Source organism: Punctularia strigosozonata, assembly GCF_000264995.1.
Source record: "Punctularia strigosozonata HHB-11173 SS5 unplaced genomic scaffold PUNSTscaffold_12, whole genome shotgun sequence".
In the NCBI taxonomy this organism is placed as follows: domain Eukaryota; kingdom Fungi; phylum Basidiomycota; class Agaricomycetes; order Corticiales; family Punctulariaceae; genus Punctularia; species Punctularia strigosozonata.
This window is the reverse complement of record NW_006767444.1, coordinates 979,001-992,223: the sequence shown is the minus strand read 5'-3', so window position 1 is coordinate 992,223 and position 13,223 is coordinate 979,001. Positions and strand designations below refer to the sequence as shown.

Genomic DNA, 13,223 nt, shown 5'->3' with positions numbered 1-13,223 from the left:
ACGGCATTGTCCCATGACGAGACAGAGACTATGATAGATGCATTGTCAGTTTTACATATGGCCATGAGAGACGATGCGACGATCATCGGACGGTCCGATAAGAATTATAAGTGTCTACTCAAGCGACTAGTGTCATGGGACGCACGTTGGTATGGTGATCTGGAAGTCCGTCCGCACATCTCCAGAGGCCGGCATAAACCAGTGCGTTGGATGGTAACCTATTTTGAAACTGGCATGAGGGCGTCACCACTTCGTCAACACTACGCGATCCGGACCGGCGATCTCGCGAAGGCTCTCTGGTTCCCGACCGAATAATTCATTGGCGCCTCTGAATACCAACTCCAATCGACCCGATGTGTTTCTTCGCGCCAGAAGATCCTGCCAAGCTTTGATGAGCTCCATAGAAGGTCTCTCATGCCGCAGGTGCATGGATACGCGGTGCAGTCCTGAGAACCGAAGCGCCGTCCAGACCCTCCTCCAGGAGGAGAGGCGCTATCCACTTGCAGGTGGTAAGAGACTCTAGGCGCAGCTCCGACGCTGACCGGCCTTGATGCAGGACGAGCATCGCTTCGGATTTGCTATTCGAATCGTCGATGGACAACTCGAGAATATCGATATTCTGGAGCTGTATGATGTGCAAGAGATCGCGAATGGGAATCCAATCGTGCTCAAAAGTCAGGGAGAGCAATGTCGTAACGGTGCCGAGCGAGTAGAGCGCCAAGCTGTATACAGTGTCTGGATGGCCATAATGCGCGCGCCGCACTGCACGACCCTTGTCCTGAGTCGTACAATGACCCTGCAACTTGGCCATTAATGGCGTGACTTCAATCGGCGGCTCCTCCATAAAGAACACGATAGATGTCGCGATTGTTGAAGGGATTGTCATATAATACAGCCAGGTGATCGGCTGGCCCGCAGTAGCTGAGTTCCCGGTGGTGATTCAAGACCGCACCGTTTTGAAGGGCTTCTCCAAGCCGCGAGAGCGAATCCCGAAACGGCCATCCCGCTCTTATACGGAAGTCTTGCAACAGGGCCATTGAACGCAGAGAACATATGACCTCAGCGCTCCGCGGAAAGCAGCGTTCTCGCAGGGGATCCAGTTCGAGGCTTGTCAGGTTGCGAACAAGCGAGGGACAGCGCAGCATATCTGACACGCCATTGAGTTGTAGGATTCGGAGCTGGGGGGCATCCAAGCCCAGAAAATTATTCGGGAGCGACTCGTCACGATAGGCATGCAGCGAGCAGCGGAAAAGGAGCGGGGCCGGGAGGTTTATCAGAAGTCAGTACAAGTTCCTGTATGAGAGCCATGTGACACAAAATCGAAGAAGCTACGATGTCTATTGAAGCGGGCCATTCACCGATCTTGCCAAAAACGTGTTCGTCAGTTCCTGTGTGGTACGAGGCAGCACCGTCCACAGATCAGGAGTGCCAAGAGCGAGTTCTCGCCAGGATCGACAGACGTTCGTGAATGCATGACTAGATGGATATCTTCTGCGGTCGAAGGAGTCGAGGATTGCGTGATAGAAGATTAAGGACATGATTTCGGGAGGAAGGCGCAAGATGTGCGCGAAGGCCCGGGGGTTGCCCGGATCGTCACCGATGAGAATGCGCTAAGAAGCATGCGCTTCAAATTGGGCCCTTGTTCTTTGTACTGGTCCGTCTCGTTCCGGTTCAAAAGCATGACGATCTATTAAGCTGGGGTGATTCAGTCTGAACGAAGGTCATAGTTGTTTGGAGGGTTTTCAGCCAGCAGAACAGATACTCCTTACCCGGTCCTCATCCGGGACAACTGAGCCAGAGATGTGCAAGGTTGAGTGCGCGTACAGTAGAGAGAAGCACAGAGATGGATGTCTTTTGGGCAAATGAAGACTGGGCTCAATCGCAACAGCCTGTCGCCATCGATGCCACGTCGATATCTGGTAACGTCTTCCCACGAGTCCTCGCGAGCTCTGTAGTTAGTATGGGTCACTCCGATGGCAACACGCGCATTAGTAGGAGATGTAGTTGTCGACTATTGCTTGATCAGTATTCGGAGATACCCGCATCGGAAGCAGCATACTGTACTTTTACGACCGTAAGTTCGGCCAGGTCGGAGGGGGACAGGGGACACCCCCCAAGTTCGGGGCCGTGGGAAGTTCATCCGCAGCCTGCCCGGGGGACACGTGCTTACGAGGTCAGATTTTTTGATCACACAGTCAGATTTAAGACTCTCACGGTCAGATATTATGCGTCCCAGAGGTTCGGAGTGCCAGGGGACAGGGGACAATAAGTTCGGTTCGGGTGCCCCGGGGACGCGGGACGAACTTACGGTCGTAAAAGTACAGTACCCTACCATTGACGCGCGTGCCCAAGTCACTTACTGCTGTGTTGTCGGTCATCACAGTCATCCAGCGGCATCCTATAGCTAAGTATGCCTTGAGACAACACTCCATCAATTCTGAGCTGGCGCTGAATCTGTTAAAGCTGACAGCGAGGATAACTTTCAGGTGGAAGCGCATTCCAACTCCACCGACGCGCTCCAGGCCCAACGCCACTCCGAATCACAAATACGGATCATTCGTAACAGAGAGAACCGCGATGGGGGACAGAACCTGAAAGTACGATGTGGTGATTCCTCTTCAGTTCGTATACATCATTTTCGCAGTGGAGACTCGAGCCTTGGCGCGATCGTGCTGTGCCTCCGCAATGTGAAAGACGTTCATCCGATCAAGGCGCGAATGGAACATGCATGGATGATGCCATGACGCCTTCATTGGAGCCTGTTGTGGCCATCACATTCACGTCGATGGTGTAGCATATATATAAAATGAAAGCGGGCTGTCCCTTCGCGATGCTTTTCTCGCTGTAAAGTAATGAGCTACAGGACAATATCCATCGCATCCTTCCTGTATAGAGGAGTATTGGCTCGCCTTTTGGGGAACTATATGCAACGTTGGACGAGGGCGTTGCGGGCGCGGTGGACGCGCCATAGCATTGGATGACGTCAGTGACGTCCCATGACGCGCGCCTGCCCCGCTCCTGCGCGCGAATAAAACCCAGGCCGCGCCGCTATGGTCGCCCCACCGTTCACGACCTTTACGACGACCACCGACCATGCGCCCGTCTCTACTGTTGGTCTGCGCACTCACACTCTCCGGCGCTCAAGCCTCTTGGTTTGGGTCCGACGCACCAGGTGAGCCCGACGTGCGACGCGTCGTTGAAGACGGATCGCGTGCTGACGCGTTTTCAACAGCATATAAATCTTGGGATGAAGTCGAGACCAGAGCATGGCTCGAGGCGCACAACATCCAAGCGCCCAAGGGCTACTCAAAGTCTGAACTCCAGAACCTCGTCAAGGCCAACTGGAACTCGGCGTCGTCATGGACCGCCGACCAGTACTACAAAGCCCAGCAGGTCTTTGCCGACGTGAAGGACTCTACCTTCGATACATGGGATGAGTCGAGGTACATGTTTTCATGCCCGATAGTGTGCATTCCGGCGCTGACGTTCGCCTTGCAGATTGCGGGAATTCCTTCTCGAACAGGGTGTTGTCCAGCCTTCCGGCCCGCGAGAGTCGCTCGCGCTCATGGCGAAGCAAAAATACCGCGCATACACGAGCGCCGCATCTTCCTTCTCTTCCTCCGTTTCTACCGCCGCATCCACTGCCGTCTACGGCGACCGCACCCAACAAGCCAGCAAGTCCGCAACTTCCCTGGCGAGCCAAGCTAGCCAGTCCGCGACCTCGATCGCAAGTCAGGCATCCGCATCTGCGGCCTCCGCGTACACGGTCGCGTCGAACTCTGCATCTTCGGTTGTCGCGGCTGCAACCACTCCGGTTACGCGCAAGCTCGACGAAACCAAGGACTACGTGTACTCGTCGTGGGATGACAGCGCACTTCGCGCCTACCTCGAGGAGAAGGGCGTCGTCGAGCCCAAGGCGAAGACCACCCGCGAGCAGCTCCTGTCCTATATGCAAGACACCTATGCGAAAACCGCTAACCCCGTCTGGCGCGCCTGGTCCGACTCGTACACCCGCGAATGGCTCGTGACGCATCACCTCCTCAAGTCGGACGAGCAGAAGCAGCGCGAGGCGCTTCAAGACCAGATGGCGAGGTACTACTACGACACGAAGGAGACAGTCTACTCGAGTTGGGACGAGAGCCAGCTGAAACAGTGGCTGATCGAGCACAACATCGTCAAGTCGGACGCGCAGGTCGAGCGCGAGAAGTTGCAGCGGCTCGTCGCGGACAACTACGCGAACGCGCAGGACACGATCTGGGCTTCGTGGAAGGATTCGGATATGCGCGACTGGCTGATCGAGCACGGATACCTCCGCACGGACGCGCAGAAGTCGCGCGACGAGCTCATCCGGCTCATGAACCAGAAGTACGACAATGCCTCCACCCGCACCGCCGATTATCTCGTCTGGCCGGACGCCCGTCTCCGCGCCTACCTCCGCAACCGTGGTCTCTCTGAGGGCGCGCTGCCGACTAGCCGCCCCGGTCTGCTTCAAGAGGTCCGCATCCGCTGGGTGCAGACTAACAGCCGCGTCGAGGCGCTGTACGAGAAGATCAGGGAGAACCTGTACTCCGGCGTCGAACTCGCCGAGGAGAAGCTCGGCCAGATCCTGAGCGTTCTCACCGGCTCGGCTCACAGCGCTGCGTCGTCGGCGTCCTCCGCCGGTGCGTCTGCAACTGGCAAGGTCGCCGCGTCTGCCTCTTCTGCGAGCGCGAAGGCTGCCGCTAGCGCGTCCTCGGCGTCGCTCAAGGCAGCTGCCAGCGCTTCGTCGGCATCGGCCAAGGGATCCGCGAGCGCGAGCAGCGCAACCAAGGCGGCGAAGGAGACGGCGTACGACGCGAAGGCGGCTGCCGCCGACTCGAAGGAGCAAAAGAAGGGCTGGTTGAAGGGCAAGGCAAGCAGCGTTAGCGTCGAGAGCGCGAAGAATACGGCGAAGGTCAAGGGCGAGCTGTGAAAAAGGGGAAAGAACTTGACTGACGAGTTACGAACGATACGACGCTAGCGATTGCATGTGACCACCTATCTGTAGCGACCAGTAATCATTGTATGATAGTAGTAATTCAAGCATGCTTAGTTTCTTGCCGTTGTGCGCGTAGGGGTAAGACGACAGATCCTTCGAAGTCGCGGCGCACAGAGCGACTCCTCTATAAAGGCATGACAGATGCCTTTTAAGGTCACCTCTCAACGCGGGCCACGTGTTCTCCCCTGCAACGCTCATTCGCCGCTCATTCTGAGTCACGATGATATTGTACAACAAGAGTAAGTCCTCCGATCAATTTTCAGGAGATAAAGGAGATGAAAGAAAATCGCAACTGCATAGTAGCTAGTACATTCTCCGCAAACACGATCATTCGCCCGTGGTACCGGCGATGACGGATCTGCGCGACAAAACAATAAAGGCAAGGTCAGAGATCGTTGCAATCGTGCATCATAGTGGGCACTCACCCGTGGACGCCCCAGCCGACACCGAGGCCGAACATGATCCAGCCGATGAAGATGATCCCGAGCGACGCGGCGAGGAAGGCCCAGCGCATGCCCTCGAACCCGGCGCGCGGGCTCTTGAGGATGCGCTCCTTGACCTTGACCTCCGCGATCTCGTTCTCCGAGTCGACGTCGGACGCGAGCGTCTCGCCGTGCGGGCCCTTGGCGCCGGCGGGCAGCGCGTCCGACGGGAAGAGCCGGTCGACTTCTTCCGGGAGGCGGCTCGGCCTGACTTGCGAGAGGCGCGCGGCGGGGAGGAGGGCGGGAGCGAACTGCGCGATGGCGAGCATCGTGCCGGAGACGGCGACGCTGATGAACGCGTACGCCAGCCACTGCATGAAAGATCAGCGAATTGATCCGGGCGTCAAGAACGGTTTGCGTACCAAGGAGACTGCGGGGTCCAGCGAGTTGCTGGCGGTATCGTCCTGGAGCTTGCCAGCGGCCGTCGTGATGATGACGATACTCGCCTGGACGACGCTCTTCTTGATGGCGAAGCTGCAAGTACGCGTGTCAGCGAGAAGAAAAGAAGCGCAAGAATGCAGGTATGTCATACCCAGTGGCGAAGTATTGGGGGTCGGGGATGATGTTACGAATGATCTCTACTTGGGGCGCGGGGGTGACGACCTGGCAGAACGTGAGACCAGGACCAGGAATCATGCCAGCAATCAGCGATCCACACCTGTGACAAAGCATAGAAGATGTATGCCGCGACTGCCGAAATATGTCAGAACGTGTCGTATCGTCAAAGAGCGGAGACACCTACTGAAAGCAGGGACCGAGTGAGAAAACTTGAGCAGAAGCATCGAAATCAAGAACGTGAGACCGGAGGCAAACACTATGGTTGAGGTCAGTGCGGGATTGCGAGGGAGCAGGAAATGTGCATACAGAACGAAATCCGGTTCCCATACATGTCGATGAAGATGCCAATGAACGGCGTCGCGCAAGCCGGGAGCAACAGGTAGAAACTCGACACCCAGCCTCCGATGACCGCGCCTTTCTTGAGCCTCTGCTGCGCGAACTGCGTCGAGATCGAGACGAAGCTCTGCACGCCGGCGTTCTCGAAGATGGCGAAGAGGACGACGAGCCAGAAGGTAAGCGGGAGGTGGCGGATCGCCTTGAGGGAGAACACGCCGCCCCTGACGGCGCCGGTGTGTTGCAAGCCGCTGGTCTGGTCCTTGATGGTGTAACGGCGGCGGAGGTACTTGTCGAGGAAGAAGACGGAGAAGGCGCAGGCGACGGAGAAGCCGGCGATGCAGGTGCTGATCCACAGCGTCCACGCGTAGGTTCCGGTGTTCTTGGTGATACTATGCAGGCATGAGATTGACGTGTTGTATAAAGTAGCAGGAGACTAACATGTTGGCAGTGGACTGGCCCGTGAACTGAGCAAGATTGGCTATGCCCCTGTAAGCGGTGATTAACGATTAACGCCAAGGCCTAAAACGGGAGAATGTGGATGCGCACCAGATCATGCCTATAGTCGAAGATGTGAGCCCATCAATCTACGCGCAAGGCAGCCATTAGACCTACCGATAGAGAACCCGAAGCCTTGTCCGGGAGCAAAGTACGTCGAGAAGATCCGGTGTTGAGCATTGTCGAGCGAGCCGTCGCCGATGGCGGCGAGCGTCTTTCCAACGATGAGCAGGGCGTAGCTGTTGAGGTGGTTCGTCGCGGCGCCGGCCATCACGGCGGAGCCCGCGAAGTGGAAGCTCGCGAGGATGATCGACAGCAGCGCGCCGCCGAATTTGTCGATGGTGAACCCGAGGCCGATACACAGGAACGTGTTAACCTGGCCGCGAGACGGGTCGTTGGTACGTATACGTTTGCAACGTGCGTATGACCTACCAGGTTGGTGACGGCGACCTAGGAACGGAGAGCTGAAGCGTCAGCTCTTTCCGCAATTATGAAAAATATCACAGACCAAGGTCGCGAATTGCGAGTTGTTGATCTTGTCTTCTTTGATGATCGTCGTCTTCATCGCGCTGAAAACTTGTTTAAAATGCGAAACCTCGAGGAAGGTCACCACAGGCTCACACAATTAATCCATTGGACCAATGGTTACCGACTATTACATAAATTTGGGTTAATAAACTACGTTGATGAAATGGAGTCGACTGACATGTGCAGAAGCAGGTCAAGATGATAATCACCCCTCGCCACCATATCGGCAGCCTGGGCTTTGCAGCGATCCCATAGTCGAGTGCGGATGTCTGAGGAGAGCCGGGGGTAGAGGGGGTCCTACGATCCTCCTCGTACGCTACCTTCTCCTTCTCGTCGTCAGTCCCTACCGGAGCGTCGCTTTGGGAGGCAGTAAGGGCCATTGCTGAACCTTCAACGAAAACTGGGGAAGAAGGAAGAGCGGACGGTGGAACACGGAAAAGCTCCACGGGGTAAGCGGGTCCTGCGCAAAGCTGCTCATCTTATCTGATAGGTCATGGGAGCGCAGGCACCGAGTGGAAGGACGGTGCGAAATAGGGTGCACGAAGTCGCCCGGGGGAGCGATCCCAGGGTTATCAGATGAGCGCAGCAGGCCGTTGGATATCAGATACGCGCCTATTCACGGCCGGACTATCAGATAGCGGGCGTGGAAGGCGCGAAGGGGGGCGGGCGTGGGCGCGCGAGCACCGAGAAAGGCTCGCGGACTACGTCCACGACGGCGCGCCGTCTCCTCGCGGTGAAGACATCGTGCCATTCCGGTACGGTGGCGTGGAGGACGTAGGGGAGTGGAAGCGCGACGGCATATGCAGCTGGTCTGGTGGCGTCTCACGCACCCCTACCCGTGGCACGTCGAACTCTCCCCGCCAGAGGTATGCCGAACGGGGTCGATCGGGAGTGGGCGTTAGCACGCAGACAGGATGTCGCCCCGGCTGATGAAGCGAGATGCAGCAGAGGTCAGGAGGGCGTGGACGGGTATAGAACGACATTAGTGCGGTGCGCGAGGCATGCCAGCCTGAGCGCGCGCTGCGAGCATGGCGATAGTCTCCGGGAAGTCCGGGAAGGTACTCTGGATGATCGTGGACGCTGATAGGCGTTGGACGTCGCCTGAAATGGCGACGGCAGATATTAGCAGATGTTGTGGTGATGGCGCAAGGAAGAGTCTGATGCGCACGTAAGATCGACGACCATCGTAGTCTTGGGCTAACTCGGCCGACGTTAGAGCATTGCAGCCAGTAATACTACACTTTTATTGTTTTAGACACGAGTACACATCCAATACATTGTGAAATCCCTGCATTCGGGTCTGGACGTTCATACAACTACTCTACGCCATTCCTCCGCAGCAGCGGTGCCTGTACGACCTCTCGACCGAGTCTCCTGAAATAGAAATAGAACAGACGTCAGCATATGTCGCAGAGCTCCAGACCGCGCCATGCGACACGCTGACCAGATCCGCGTTCTCAAAGCTTGGGTGCCTGGATGAAGGCGACACCCTGATCGCGTATAAGGAAGAAAAAAAAAGAAGGGCAGGTTAGCGAAAGCTGAACAATCGGGGGGTACCGTGACCCTGAGGCTTTGCTGGCTTACAGTCTCGATGTTCTTCTTCAGCTCGGGAATGGCCGCGGTGATGAGACCCTGTTCGTACTCGGTCACCTTGCCGAGCGGAAGAATCTTCTCCACGCCGGACGGCTACACACGACGACGCGCACAATCAGCCCACGCCCGTGTTTTTCGCGTACAAAAGGAGAGGGACAGGGTGGGGTTCGGCGGGAAAGGGAAGCAAGGTACGCACCCCGAGCTCCACGACGGACGAGAAGAAGTCGAGCTCCGTGCCGATCTCCTTCTGCACAGCCGCGCCGCCCTCCTTGTCCGCGCTGAGGTGGACGTAGGTCGGGGCCTTGATCCCGGTCTCGCCGCCGATCGCGCGGAGGACCTTGGCGGCGAACTCGGCGCCGGCGTACGCCATGCTGAGCGTCGCGGACCCCGCACCGTCCTTCGCCTTCACGACCTCGTCTCCGCCGAACTGGATGCGCTTGGTGAGCGCCTCGAGCGAGGAGGTGGAGAAGTCGGAGGGGAGCGGGTGGGAGGATTGAGAGAGAAGGGGGATGATCTAGGTGAAGGGGTATCAGTGACGTGCGAGACAGGTGTATGTATTGTTGGTGCGTACGGTGACGCCGCTGTGGCCACCGACGACGGGGACCGTGACGGACTTGGAGAGAGAGAGGTCGCCGAGGATCTCGGAGACGAAGGTTGACGCGCGGACGACGTCGAGGGTGGTCACGCCGAAGAGCCTGAGTTGTCGTCAACGAAAGAACGTGTCGAGAGGAACCGCCGCGTACCTCTTCGGGTCGAAGACGCCGTGCTTCTTGAATACCTCAGCGACGATGGGCACGGTCGAGTTGACAGGGTTGGAAATGACGAGGACGAAGGCCTTCGGCGCGGTGGTGGCGATGCCGGTGGCCAAATCGCGAACGATGCCAGCGTTGATCTACGAGGGAAGATCAGGACGTGTCATGATCTGGTGTCGAGATCTGTGCATGCCTTGAAGAGATCATCGCGGGTCATCTGCAAGGTCAAAGAGTAAGATACGCGCGCATATATGCGTGAATCGACGGAATCGTGAACGCACCCCGGGTTTGCGAGGCACGCCGGCGGGGATCACGACGACATCGGCGCCGGTGAGAACCTTCTTCAGGCCATCGTCGGGCGGAAGGTAGCCCTCGACCTTGGCCGGAGTCGAGATGTGAGAGAGATCAGCGGCGACGCCGGGCGTGTTCACGATATCATAAAGTCCGAGCTGGGGAAATTGATCGATTGCCGTTCAGCGATCGGTAAATCTCGGGACGGGATTGGGTAGGTGGGGGCGATATAAACGCACCTCGGTCACCAGCGGGTTGGCCTTCAGCAGGAGAGCGAGAGGCTGGCCGATACCACCTGGAAGACGAGGATGATCCAATTGAGCACCCCTCTCCGACGATCTGCGATTCTGCCCCTTTACCTGCGGCACCAAGGACGACGGCTTTGGGCATTGTTGTTAGTGGTGGAGAACGGGTTGAAGGTGCTCGGTGCTCGGTGCTGGATGCTGCGGTGAACGTCGAGGTCAAGGTTAGGTCGTTATAAAGGCCAGAATCAAATCAGGTGCGGTAGCGCCCCCGTTGACGACTCCGTGATTCAGATTAAACGCGATCCTCCAAGGTCACTGGACTGCACCAATGATACCCGTGGCGATTGCCGGTCGCGCGATATCATACACCATCTTCGCGCAAACGTGCGTTTCTCTTACAGAGTCCATATCGTCCATACAGAGCTTTTAAGAGCGGGAGAAACGGCGAGAGTTGAATGGACATCAACGCCATCATCAGCTAGGGCCGGAGCGGGTCGTTGAGAAAGCCGCAGAACGGCCGCGGCACAATCACGTTCTGGACGACGACCACCAACATCCGGCGCTACACACCGTCGGGCTCGCATGAACATTGGCATATTATTCTGCGATGGCCCTGGTTGAGACACGCGACGTAGAGGCCGGTGTCGACGCCGTCCCGACGGAGTCGACGGCTTTGCTTCCCGGAGCCGGCCACGGGAATCGTCGGACGCCCTTGCCAAAGGCGCAACTAGCTTCCTTGTACCTTGCGAAACTCGTGGTCCCCGTCGCTGCGACTCAGTTCCTGCCCTACGTCAATCATCTCGTTCTGCGTTTCGGGTTCACCGACAACCCAAGACGGGTCGGTTTTTATAGCGGTCTGATCGTTAGTGGCCGTCTGACTATATGCGTCGTTGAGCTCACGATCTCTGAAGGAGAGTACAGCTCCGATCGTCCAAATCATCAGCACTTATCCATGGGGTAGACTATCGGGCATGTTCAGCCAGAATGACCTTCGACAACGGGGCTAAACCTCTGTTCGTTGCAGATACATCGGGTCGCAAACCTGTTGTATTAGGCGGCGCATTCGGTTTGGGCGCAGCAGCTCTCATGTTCGGCCTCTCTCGCACTCTGCTGGGCGTCCTGCTCGCGCGTGTAATATGTGCATCGCGTCCTCCCTATACTCCTCGCGCGATGCTCATACGGTTTTTGAAGCAGGATTATTTGCGGGGACGGTGGCCACCATGCATTCCGTCGTCGGCGAATTGACCGACGAGACGAACCAATCTGTAGCGTTTCCACTGTACGATCTGTGCTCGTCCTTGGGATATATAATTGGGTGAGTAAACGTCTCCGTCCTAGTCACAGCCACGCATGAACACGGATTTGACGTCGTTATCGGTCCCTCCAGCCCAATGATAGGTGGCCAGCTCGAGAATCCTGCAGAACGATGGGCGTCATTCTCGTCTACGTTCTGGCGCATGTATCCATACGCTCTTCCGGGCTTCGCCACTGCCGTACTAGCCCTGCTCGCTGTCTTCGCGAGCAGTTTATCACTGGAGGAGGTACGTGATCCATGCTTCCCACGATGTCAAGATCGCATTTTCCTCATGCCTTTTCTATTCTGTTCTAGACGCTCCCTGGCAAACGACGCGCCGATTTCACGACCCGTATAGGATTCGTTGGAGCCACGATAGCCGAGGACGATCCTACCGAAGTTCCGAGTGACCCGCCAGGGACGCGCGAGCTCCTAGCTCAAGACCCCCTCCGCTCGGTGCTGGTCGCAGGAACGGCTCTAGCCTTCATCACCGCCGCTTACAACGCGCTCTTCGTGCTCTTCGCGTATTCCCCTCACGAGTATGGCGGGCTCGGCTTCCTTGTGTGTATTTCCTCCTGCACCCTTCTGTTTTGTTTTTCAAGCTTGTGTCACGACAGCCATCCGATATCGCCACGGCGCTTGCGATCTCCGGCTCCATTGCCGTCGTGCTCAAGTCGCTCATCATGCCGCGCCTACTCCAGCGATACAAGATCCTGGACCTCTACCTCGTGCTGATGGGAGCTTGGCCGGTCACCTTCGCGCTCTTCCCCGTCTTGAGCGCCATCGGTCAACGTGTCGATCCTGGCGGTCGATTGTTATGGGCCAGCGTCGTCGTCGTCGCTGCGATGTCCCAAATCGCCTGTCTCGCTTTCTCGTACGTATTGCCCTGATTGTTGACCTTGAGATGAAGGCTGAGGCGGGTTTCCTCGTTCAGGGTCAGCATGATACTCGTTCGTGAGAGCGCGCCGAGCGCGGCGTCGTTGGGCGCCGCAAACGGGCTCGCGGAGGTCTCGCAGAGCTTGGCGATGGCGCTCAGCCCTCTGATCGTCAGGTACGTCTAATTCGCGTCGTAGTTGCGCAGTGTCTGGTGGTTGACCCGTGCCTTCTTCAAGTTCGCTGTTCTCCTTGTCGGTAGAGAAGCTGCCGATTCTTCCCGGGTACACATTAGCGGTCGGTTTTATGATCGCAGTTTCGCTGTTTGGAACTTGGACGGTGTACCGGGTTCAGTCGAAGTTACACTTGCATATAGACCCATCGACTTCTAGATGAGTATTTCTGTGCTTGTACACACAGACTTCCTTCGCATCAATAGACCCATCTTCACGATCAATCAACGCAGTCTTACTCCTGGCTGCTATTCTCAAGATAAGTCTACGTCCGCACCGTTGACAGACCGTAGACAATGATAAGCAATACAAGAACGAGAGGTCACGCACACCAATTACTTCGCTGCACATATTCCTTCATGCTCACTACAAGGGATACAGTACGGCGTTTCCTCGGTCCGCCGGCTGACCCGGTACCAGACCGAAATACGATCAACTTAAGCCGTCCTTATACCGCCATCCCGCCGGTGGCCAATGGTACGAGCTTGTAGGTAAAGCTCTCGAGGGTCGCGTATACGCTTGATGT

The 13,223-nt window shown here is 57.0% G+C and overlaps 4 protein-coding genes across 4 annotated transcripts; 1 reads left to right on the top strand and 3 right to left on the bottom strand.

The window, feature by feature from the left end:
* Window positions 1-412: 412 nt before the first annotated feature.
* PUNSTDRAFT_137410 (uncharacterized protein) lies at window positions 413-844 on the bottom strand (the record flags this gene model as incomplete). The annotated part of the gene is made up of 1 exon (XM_007387052.1): window positions 413-844. One exon carries the CDS (start codon window positions 842-844, stop codon window positions 413-415), a length of 432 nt encoding a protein of 143 aa, XP_007387114.1.
* Window positions 845-3,089: 2,245 nt separating this feature from the next.
* Window positions 3,090-5,057, top strand: PUNSTDRAFT_54757 (uncharacterized protein). Its single transcript, XM_007387051.1, has 3 exons — window positions 3,090-3,172; window positions 3,233-3,443; window positions 3,499-5,057. The coding sequence occupies exons 1-3, from the start codon at window positions 3,094-3,096 to the stop codon at window positions 4,949-4,951; spliced, it is 1,743 nt and encodes a 580-aa protein (XP_007387113.1). The 5' UTR covers window positions 3,090-3,093; the 3' UTR covers window positions 4,952-5,057.
* Window positions 5,058-5,344: 287 nt separating this feature from the next.
* Window positions 5,345-7,796, bottom strand: PUNSTDRAFT_137408 (MFS general substrate transporter; the record flags this gene model as incomplete). The annotated part of the gene is made up of 14 exons (XM_007387050.1): window positions 5,345-5,375; window positions 5,443-5,810; window positions 5,862-5,973; window positions 6,032-6,102; window positions 6,158-6,189; window positions 6,242-6,313; window positions 6,364-6,782; window positions 6,832-6,879; window positions 6,940-6,949; window positions 7,006-7,264; window positions 7,321-7,338; window positions 7,397-7,457; window positions 7,510-7,540; window positions 7,595-7,796. The coding sequence occupies 14 exons, from the start codon at window positions 7,794-7,796 to the stop codon at window positions 5,345-5,347; spliced, it is 1,734 nt and encodes a 577-aa protein (XP_007387112.1).
* Window positions 7,797-8,612: 816 nt separating this feature from the next.
* Window positions 8,613-12,916, bottom strand: PUNSTDRAFT_54756 (NAD-malate dehydrogenase). Its single transcript, XM_007387049.1, has 18 exons — window positions 12,704-12,916; window positions 12,526-12,642; window positions 12,209-12,465; window positions 11,907-12,152; window positions 11,685-11,838; window positions 11,489-11,612; window positions 11,322-11,435; window positions 11,209-11,266; window positions 10,609-11,159; window positions 10,414-10,551; window positions 10,292-10,349; window positions 10,043-10,210; window positions 9,955-9,978; window positions 9,753-9,901; window positions 9,581-9,704; window positions 9,206-9,523; window positions 9,001-9,102; window positions 8,613-8,906 (listed from the first exon to the last, which is right to left on the bottom strand). The coding sequence occupies exons 10-18, from the start codon at window positions 10,440-10,442 to the stop codon at window positions 8,874-8,876; spliced, it is 1,005 nt and encodes a 334-aa protein (XP_007387111.1). The 5' UTR covers window positions 10,443-10,551; window positions 10,609-11,159; window positions 11,209-11,266; window positions 11,322-11,435; window positions 11,489-11,612; window positions 11,685-11,838; window positions 11,907-12,152; window positions 12,209-12,465; window positions 12,526-12,642; window positions 12,704-12,916; the 3' UTR covers window positions 8,613-8,873.
* Between the last annotated feature and the right edge of the window lie 307 nt (window positions 12,917-13,223).